General features: G+C 46.2%; 1 protein-coding gene and 1 pseudogene across 1 annotated transcript; one reads left to right on the top strand and one right to left on the bottom strand.

Annotated features, from left to right (window-relative positions):
- On the top strand, positions 1–4,494 carry LOC122213230 (annotated as a pseudogene).
- Positions 4,495–6,857: 2,363 nt separating this feature from the next.
- On the bottom strand, positions 6,858–9,709 carry TAS2R41 (taste 2 receptor member 41). Its single transcript, XM_042927359.1, is given in 4 exon segments — positions 6,858–8,225; positions 8,228–8,356; positions 8,359–8,555; positions 9,690–9,709. Coding segments are annotated over 4 exon segments (1,050 nt in total). The 3' UTR covers positions 6,858–7,521.
- Positions 9,710–10,182: the final 473 nt, after the last annotated feature.

The raw sequence follows: 10,182 nt of genomic DNA, 5'->3' as shown, positions 1-10,182 counted from the left end.
ATGAGGAGGGACAACCTGACCTGGGAAAGTGAGTTTGTCCTCCTGGGGCTCTCCAGCGACAGGCAGACCCAGGCTGGACTCTTTGTCCTGTTTGCGGCCGCCTATCTGCTGACCCTGCTGGGCAACGGGCTCGTCATCCTCCTGATCGGGCTGGACGCGCAGCTGCACCTGCCCATGTACTTCTTCCTCTGCAACCTCTCAGTGGTGGACATCTGCTACACCTCTAGTGGGGTCCCCCAGATGCTGGTGCACTTCCTCCTGGAAAAGAAGACCATCTCCTTCACCTGATGTGGGACTCAGCTCTTCTTCTCACTAGCCCTGGGGGGTACCGAGTTCCTGCTGCTGGCTGCTATGGCCTATGGCCACTACGTGGCTGTCTGTGCCCCCCTGTGCTCCACAGCAGTGGTCTCTTGGCTTACAGGCCTAGTGAGTTCCGTGGTGGAGACAGTAGTCATGATGTACCTGCCCACCCGTGGGTACATGTGCTGACCACGTGGCCCACGTGGACATCATACATACCAGGCTGTAAGGGTGGGCTTTAGCACAGTAGTGCTGCTGACGCCCAGAGCTGAATGCTGGGTAGGAACTCAGTTGTGTTACAGACAAATACAGACGAACTCCAAAGTGGAAAGAGAAGGCTGTCTTCTAAGGACAGCAAAGCTTGTACTAAGGGATAAAGCATTTGTGCAACTGTGTGTGTGTGGGTGTGTGTGTGGGGGTGTGTGTGTGTGTGTGTGTGTGGAAAATGTACTCTTTGTTTTTGAAGGCATATATAAGCAGTGACTTAAGTTCTGAAATCTTTGTAGCTCTGGCTGTTCTCAACAAGATTCAAAAGCAGTTTACACCCATCAGAAATGTTACACATCCACCGTGTGAACATGAACATATAATGCCCAAGGCCACTTTCACCACTGGCCTAAATGTCAACTTTGCCATCCACAGTCAATCACCAAACACCACTTTTATTTTATTTGTTTGTTTGTTTATTTATTTATTTATTTATTTTTTTTTTTTTTTTTTTTATGTTTATCTTTATTTTTGAGACAGAGACAAGAACATGAGCAGGGGAGAGGCAGAGAGAGAGGGAGACACAGAATCGGAAGCAGGCTCCAGGCTCTGAGCTGTCAGCACAGAGCCCGACACGGGGCTCAAACTCAAACTGTGAGATCATGACCTGAGCTGAAGTAGTACGCTCAACTGACTGAGCCACCCAGGCACCCCACCAAACACCACTTTTAATGAACACCTCCTCCGTGCCCAGCCTGAAGCCCTTCCTCACAACACTTATCATCCCAGCCTCCTCCTCTCAAGAGCAGAGAGCATGATGGGCCTGGGACACGATGCAAGTCTCAGAAAGAAATATCAATCGGCGAATAGATTTGTGTGCCATTGGCCATGCCAGGTGCTGCAAGAGACACACGAAGTCAACAGGAGAGCCTTCCTCCCAACCTGGAGACTATTTGAAAAGATAAGAGATACGCGCCAAAAAAGAAAAAAAGAAATCACAACGTAATCCAACAATGCAAAAAACACAACTAAGGAGATATTTGCTTAATTACCAAATACAAGATGAAGGTTCAAAAAACCCATGGAATTCATAAAATTACCCCATGAAGGGGGGGAAAATCTGGGTAGTTTGCAAAGGGATTGAAGGGGAAGAAAAAATTAAATGGGGCTTTAGGAAATGGTTGAATTTGGACAGTTGAGGGAGTCGAAAGATAGGTTCATTTTTGGTGAGTGGAGGAACCATAGAAACCAAGTGAAGAGGTAGAAAAAACTGAGGTCTGTCTGGGAAAGAGTGAGCAAACCAGTTTGGTTAGAGCAAAGACTTCATTCTGAGGAGTAATGAGGCGGAAGTGAGGCTGGAAAGAGGGTTTGGTAGGGCTTTGAAAACAAGGCCAAGGAACGTGCTTTAGAGGCCGTGAAAAGATAGCAGAGTTTCTAATATGGGGCATTGACACATGTGATACGTATTCTAGAAGCTGTCCTCTTCCTCTGCACAGGACTGTTAGTCCTAAGACAAAACAAACAGCACAAACTTTGTCTTCTTTTTGTCTGACAAAGTCTCTATTTCACGCTTAACTAGAGGCAGTAAGTGAAACAATTTTTTGTAATTCAACTTCCTCTCATTTGGGCAGACTTCGCAGACCAGGTAGATAAGGCAGGTTTCAAAGACCAAAGAATTGGGAAGAATATAGACCAGAAGTTTTTTAAAGCATAAGGGAATGTTAAAAGTGAATACATCTTGAGGTTGAGACTTGAACGAAGGGTATAACTGTAAAGTGCCTTCTGCTTTCCTTTTTTTTAATATTTTTTTAATGTTTATTTATTTTTGACAGAGAGAGAGAGAGACAGAGCATGAGCGGGGGAGGGGCAGAGAGAGAGAGAGAGACACAGAATCTGAAGCAGGCTCCAGGCTCCAAGCGGTCAGTACAGAGCCCGACGCGGGGCTCGAACTCAAGAACCGCAAGATCACGACCTGAGCCAAAGTCGGCCGCTCAACTGACTGAGCCATCCAGGCACCCCCTTTTATTTTTTTTTTAATAAAAAGATAACCATGCCATCTGAGTAACACTCTGAAGACTGAGCAAAAATAAACAGACCTTACTTGGTGTTTCTGTAAGCGTCACCTCTGATAACAACCCTGCTTTTCTGATTTCAGGCCATGTCTCAAGAGGCAACCCTCTGGTTAGACAGGTCCCATCCTGGTTAAGGAGGGATCTGGAGTTTGCTTTTTTAACACTGACTCACAAAACAGGTATGAGCCTCACCAAAGGCACTAGCCTGGCAAAGCCTTGATACTTTATCTTTTTTAATGGCGAACAAACCAATGCATGAAGTCTAAGAGAGCAAAACCCAGTTCCAAGGTGGGAACTCTATTAGTAGAGTATTTCTAGAGTCACTCAGAGTCAAAGGAGGGAGTAAATGGGCATGAGGGAACATTGTTCTGTGGCCATTCTGAGCAGACCTGGGAATTTACATGGTAGAGGATCCCTATGGCAAGACCTCCCTGCTTTGCCAGGACAGCACTAAACTAATCTCTTCCATCTAGAACAAAAACCCTCCCTCCGTACAGCACTCTTTGCTTCACACAATCACATGACCAGGAATACCACAAGAGAGCAGAATCCTTAGCCTGGAACTCACGGACAGGTTTCCGGGTCTACAGGCACCTGGAACTGTGTGTTCAAATGACATCTCATCCACAGTGTTATCACCTCCTGAGGGAGGTTTATATGAATAGACACCTGGCCCTTGACTCCCCACAAGATCGTAAACACCATGGGGACAGAAATGACATCTACAAGGCTCACTACTTTATCTTCAGCACAGAGAGCTGCCTACAGGTAGGCACTCCAAAAATATCCGCCAATCGAATACATTCGCAAACAGTCTGCAGCCCCCAAAAGGTTAACACATCCTGACATATATTTTTTGGCATTGTGTTTTTAAATTTTACAAAATTTCTTTCATAAAACCTTTAGTAGTGAGCTGTGATATTTGCCACTGGTTAATAAGATGGGTTTTAGCTAAGCTTTGCTGATACCACAGAACTGGATTTTCCTTTAGGAAGCACTACCTACCCGAAGAGGGCTGTGGAAGGCCTAGCACATGGTCCAAGGTCCGGCAATCAATCTGATTTCTCATTGATTCAATCTGGTCTCCAGTACATTTTCTTAGTCTTTTCGTTTCTTTCCTCAATAAAACAGCTCGATATAGCAACATGACAGCACATAATATAGAATAAAGTTTAAAGATAACAGCTAATATTTAGTAACTCTTACTATTCCCTTTATGGTTTTCTTCTTTCCCCTTTATGTCTTCAAAGAAAAAACAAAATAGTTCTTTTTTTTTTTTTTTTTTTTTTTTTTGCCTCCCTTAGCTGATGTCAAAAGCTACTTAAGTACTAAGTGAAATAAGTCCGTCAGAGAGAGACAAATAACATGAATATACTCATATGGGGAATTTAAGAAACAAAACAGTGGGCTTGAGACGGGCTCAGTGTCAGTACCCAGAGGCCGCACGGGCTGTGGATGCCCTGCACGGCAGTCGGCCACCAGGCTGCTTCTGCCCCAGCCGCGGCAACGGACCCATCATGCAGGAGGACAGCACCGCTACCAGTTCGCCTGCGACACCTGCCCCTACATGCACATCACCGGCAAGGTAAAAAATCGGAGGAATCCAAAGCTGAAATCAGCGGAGGATATGCGTGTGGAGCAGCTGCCTGGGAGAATGTTGACTCTCCTGCAGTCACATCCTAACTGCGAACACCCGTGTGCCTATTTCGTGCAGCTTCAGACCCACTCTGCAGACAAGCTGGTGACCACCTTCTACAAATGCTATGATGCTCGGTGTGGACACTGCCAGAAGAACGAAGGCCAGGCTGGCCCAGCCATGTCAGTGTCTGCTTATCTTCTCCCTCAGGTTGGATTCCCAGCCAGGAGCGTGAACTTGTGTGTCCTGAGAGTCTCTGTCAGTGTGGCAGAAAGCTAACCCAGGATGTCAGCAAATATAGCCCATCTGCCCATCAGCAGATGAGCTCATTTCAATCCAGGGAGATTTGGGGGGGAGGGGGTACCCCTAACCAAGTACAGTCTATAATGTCCTGCTCATTTATCTTTTAAATGTATGGGGTAATGACACTCTCTCACCATCAGCCCTCTTTTTTTTTTTTTTAAGTTTATTTATTTATTTTGAGAGAGAGAAAGTGCACATATATGCATGAGCAGGGGATGGCAGAGAGAAGGGGAGGGAGGGAGAGGGGGAGAGGGAGAGAGGGAGAGGAAGAGGGAGGGGGGGAGAGAGAGAGAGAGAGAGAGAGAGACAGAGACAGAGACAGAGGGAGAGAGACAGAGGGAGAGGGAGAGACAGAGGGAGAGGGAGAGGGAGAGGGAGAGGGAGAGGGAGAGGGAGAGGGAGAGGGAGAGGGAGAGGGAGAGGGAGAGGGAGAGGGAGAGGGAGAGAGGGAGGGAGAGGGAATCCCAAGCAGGCTCCACACTGTCTACCAACACAGAGCCGAGGCAGGGCTCGAACTCACAAACTGTGAGACCATGACCTGAGCTGAAAATAAGAGTCGGATGCTTAATGACCTGAACCACCCAGGCGCCCTCCATCAGCCCTCTTAAACATGTACCCTGTTTGCACAACTAAAAAAAGTAAAATTTTGTAATTAAAAAAAAAAGAAACAACAAATGAACAAAGGAGTAAAAAGAGAAAGAAACAAACCAACAAACAGACTCTTAATTACAGAAAACAAACTGATGGTTACCAGAGGGGAGGTGGGGGGTAGGGGAGGTGAAGTGGGTGATGGGGACTAAGGAGGGCACTTGTTGCGATGATCACCGGGTGATGTATGGAAGATAGAACGCTATATTGTACACCTGAAGCTAATATTACACTGTGTGTTAACTAGCTGGAATTTAAATAAAAACTTAACCAAAAAAGCTACTTAACTGAACTATTCTCAGAGTCACACCCCCTAGTGAGCCTCTGGTGGCCTCCTTCAGCATCAGAGGCCCTTCTCAGTGATTTCTTAGCCACCACAGACGGTTTTTCTTTAGCTCACTCACACTTACTGTGTTGGCCTAATTTAGCAGTTAAAAAAAAATTGAAAGAATGAGAAAGAAACAAAACAAGAGGAGTCAAAGAAAGAAACAGAAACACTGGTCTTTCCTGGTGGCTAGAAATGTCCTTGCCATACTCAGGTTTCTCTACTCTTTTTGTGCTGATGCAGATACAGAGTATAATTTTTTAAATAATATTAACTATGCAACACTAGAATTACTCTTAACAAGTTACGATCAATACTAATGTGTCATGCACATATACTGCCTACATCAGTCTTCGCAATTACTCTGAGACAGCTGCTATCACCTCGGTGAATATGTCAGGAAACTAAGGCATAAAGGGTTAATTACACCTAAAAGAATTCACATCACGTTGTGTAAGACCTATATTTTAAAAAATTAAAACACTACGGAAAGTAATCAAAGAAATCTTGAATAGTTTTTTATGTTGTTTTGTTTTGGGTGGGGGGGGAAGAGCGTGTGGGGAGGGACACAGAGGGAGGGAGAGAATCTTAAGTAGGCTCCACACCAAACTCAGAGCCCAATTCGGGGCCCAACACGGGGCTCCGTCTCACAATCAATTGTGAGATCATGACCTGATGTCAGATCAAGAGTCAGACACTTGACCGACCGAATAAATCTTGAATAATCTTGGATAAATGGAAAAGCATACCATATTCTTGAATAGAAGACTCGACATCATGGATATGTATTTCTCCTCATGTTGAATTATACAGTTAATAGTATCCAACATAATTTTCTTAAAAAGGAATTGTTTGGGACTAGACACTACTATAGCCAAGAAAGTTAGAAAAGATTGATGAAGAAAGACTAGTTCCCCAGTCACTCAAATATCATAAACCTAAAATAGTCAAAATGCTGTGGTACTGGCACATGATTATACCAAAGTAGCAAAATAGCAAAACGGGACAGAAAGGAAATACCCCAATATATATAGGAATTTAGTCACGATAAAAGGTAACATTTTAAATCAGTGGAGATTAGATTGGGATTCTCTCTCATGCTCTCTCTCTGCCCATCCCCTGCTTGCGCACACATGCTCTCTCTCTCTTTAAAAAAAAAAAAAAAAATTAAGAGGTTAAATTGTTTTGGGATGCAAACTAAGAGAAACTCTTGAGTCTTTGTTTTTCAGAACTAGAAGTACATGTTTATTCAAATTTACATGTGACTTTGTGACTTTTGCTTAAGGAAGAAAAAAAAGTTCCAGAGACAATTTGAAAACAGAGAAAATCACAATGTGTGATTCTTAAGAAGAATAAACATGGAAAAAGTCTGGCTGCCACTGAGACTCTAGAGGGGGGAAAACTGAAAGCGGAACAGTGGAAACAATAATAAGAAAAGAGATGGGTTTGTGTGAAGAAACTTTCCAGTCTTCATAAAATTAAAACCAAATTATCCAAGTGTGCTGAAAGAAAAAGAATCCGCACAGAAGGGAGGGCTATGCGACATCACAGCCCAGACCACTGTCGGCCCCAACTACTGTCCTCCAGGGCTCCCATGGTAACCAACACATTATCCTCAAGAGACCTACTTCTTCCCCATCCACATCCCAGTTCAGCCACAGACACATTTTCTCTTCATCCCCTGGGAGGCTGTTGAGATCACATGTACTGTTAATCAGGACTCTTTAACTGGAAGCTGCCACATAACAGAGGGGACACGAAATAGAGAACAGACAAAATTTTATATTCTGAACTTCTGGACAATACTGGCTCTCTGGGACCTGTGGGCCCCCACTTGACAGTGTCCCAAGGAAGGAATCTCGCTCAGAGAATCCCCAGAGTTGACTCCCCCCCTCTCCTTCCCAAAGGAGGAAGCCCAGAGTAGAATCCAGTAGGTACCTGCCTCGGAAGCTATCTCCGTGTTAGTGGGCACAGGTTCCGTCACCCTCCCTGAGTCTCTTCCGGGGGTCTGGGTAAGGAGACCGTGCCACCTAGGCCACCCAGAAGCCCCTGGCCAGCAGCAGCAGCTGTCTGCACACCCCTCGAAGCCTGAGGTTGCTGGAGATGATGAAAAACGGATGGACAGACATGCACAGGTAGATTAAAATCTGCCACGGCCAGTACCAGTCACTCTCTGAGAAGAAACCTGCAGCATCGATGACCAGGGATGCGAGGGACAGAGCATCAAGAATGAGGAAGGAGACGAGCGACTTCAGAGCTCTGGTGTGAGCCTGGGCACTGGGGTCCTGTGGCCTGTGGGCGCTGAGCTGCATCCTCCCGGTGTGCCTCCTCAGAGAATTAATCAACAGCGCAACTGAGACCAGAAAAACAGAGCAAGGAACTAACAAGGTGATCAGCTTCAGGGGCAAGAAGTAGTGAACTTCCAGTGTCCTGCTCCACTGTCTGAAGGTCATGTTCCCAGGAAACTTTCTAATTAAGAATCCTTCACACACAGCACGGTTTCCCCAAAAGAAGAGCAGAGTGACGATGAAGGAGATCAGGAGAGGAGCCATGAGGAGCCAGGGCACTGACCCTGGGAACCTCCACTTGACCCAGAGGAAGGTAGGGTGGGTGAAGTTAGTGATCTTCATGCAGAAGAGGACACTGTGCCAGGAGCTGAACCAGAAGGTGGCTGAGTTCAGGAAGTCCCAATGGAGACCAAAGAACTGCCGTGCAGGACCTCTCCTGTACTCGGCCAGTAGAAGCTGTTCACCGTTCCAACCCACTGCAGGCAGAAGCGGGAGGCGCCCAAGCTCAGGAGGATCATGCCAGAGGGAGGCAGCCTCCCCCGCTGCAGCCTTTCCCTGCCCAGCACCAGCACAATGAGCCACTGGCCAGGATTCCCAGAAGGCACGGCAGGACGAAGAGCAGCATGAAGAAGGCTGAGAGCCCTGGCCGCGTTTCGGCCGCTCGGGTCACCACCCCTGTGCCTTGCGCCTTGGTCCCTGGCCTCCTCCCTACCCCCGCACACAGTCCCTCTTTAGACCTTTCCTGGGGACGTGAGAAGAGTGTCCAGGCTCTGCATCTGAGTCAGAGTTCGCTCACAAGGCGGATACTGGGGCTGCAGGGGAAAGGTGAGCTCAGCTCAGTGAGGATGCAAATTTCCCGTGGGCTCAGTTACCACGAGGCCTACCCGCTGCCCCTGATTTGCCTTGTCTGGTTTTGCCTGCATGCTACCATCATTAGCATCAATGTAGAGAGTTTTTCAGTGTCTCTGTAGCTGAATTCTATACTTCTTATTTCTCCCTTGGGAGAATATACACACCTCTCCCCATCAGATCATTCTTAACACATGAAGCGTACAGGCAACAAGTACAGGAGACATTTAATATGGCCAAGACCTGGGCAAAACAGTGATGATAGAGAAGTCTGTCTCAGCCAAGCTTCCCTGTCACACATCCACCCTCAAATATGAGCAGTCATCCCCTTCAAGGTCAGAATCTTTGGTCCACCTTTTTACCAAACCTCTTCTTAAATCCTTCATGGACCCTGAGATATGAATGACTGATAACGGTTTAAACCAGTTTTATGTTCCAGTGAGAGAATTCATTTCCTTGCGGTTGTGGAACTAAGGGCACCTGCCTCTTGCTGGGTCTCAGTTGAAGGCTCCCTCAGATCCTGGTGGCCACTGGCTGTTTTTGCCAAGTGGGATGTTTCAACATGGCACCTTACTCCATCAAGCCAGCAAAGAGAGTGTCTAGAGGGAGCTGGCTAGCAGGATGGAGTCTTAAACAGTGTAGTACAATCACAGGAGGACATCCTATCACTTTTGCCATATTCTATCGCCTAGAAGCAAGTCGCAGTCTGCAGGGACGCTCAAATGGTGTGCGTTACAAAAAGGTACAGATACCAAAGTTGGGGGACCATCTTAGAGCCTATCTGCCACAATGAGACACCACAGCTTACAAGGCATGTGTGCTGTCCTGTCTTCCGACACCAACATTAAAAAGAGATCTCTATGAGACCACATTAAAAAGCAAAAGTATTTTTTTGGGGCTCCTGGGTGGTTCAGTCAGTTAGGCATCCAACTCTTGATTTCAGCCCAGGTCATGATCTCATGGTTTGTGAGACTGAGCCCCGCATCGGGCTCTGCGCTGACAGTGTGGAGCCTGCTTGGGATCTTCCCTCTCCCTCTCTCTCTGCCCCATCCTCCACTCACACTGTCTCAGCTTGGTCCATAGTCAAATGTTTCCTATTTAGCAGTTCAAATCTGTCCTTTCTCCACATTTGTTTGAAAAACTCAAGAGTATGTTTTTATGTAAGTGTGTCCTTTTGGATTGTGACTTTGTCATGAATCAACTAAGAAAAATAGTCATACAAATAATGTGAAAGTCGTCACTACCACAGCATAAATGTATAATTATACTAAAATGAATAATCCACAACAGAGAGAGAGATCTCACTGAAGGTAGGTGAACATGCATTTTTTCTATTCTCAGATCCACGTCACTCATCCAGTTTTGACTCATTCACTCAACAAATACTTACTGAGCACTTACACACACAGGACTCCTATTCTTGTCACCGGGAATAGAGAAGCGAACGTAAGAGGTAGGATTCCTGCTTCTGTGCAACTTACAGTCTGATGGAAGGTAACTGACAATAAGCACGTGCATGAGCAAGACACTTTCACATTGTAATCAGTGCCCTGA

This window comes from Panthera leo, chromosome A2, assembly GCF_018350215.1.
Source record: "Panthera leo isolate Ple1 chromosome A2, P.leo_Ple1_pat1.1, whole genome shotgun sequence".
In the NCBI taxonomy this organism is placed as follows: Eukaryota; Metazoa; Chordata; class Mammalia; order Carnivora; family Felidae; genus Panthera; species Panthera leo.
Note: the sequence above shows the minus strand (reverse complement) of the source record. Positions and strands in the feature narration are given on the sequence as shown.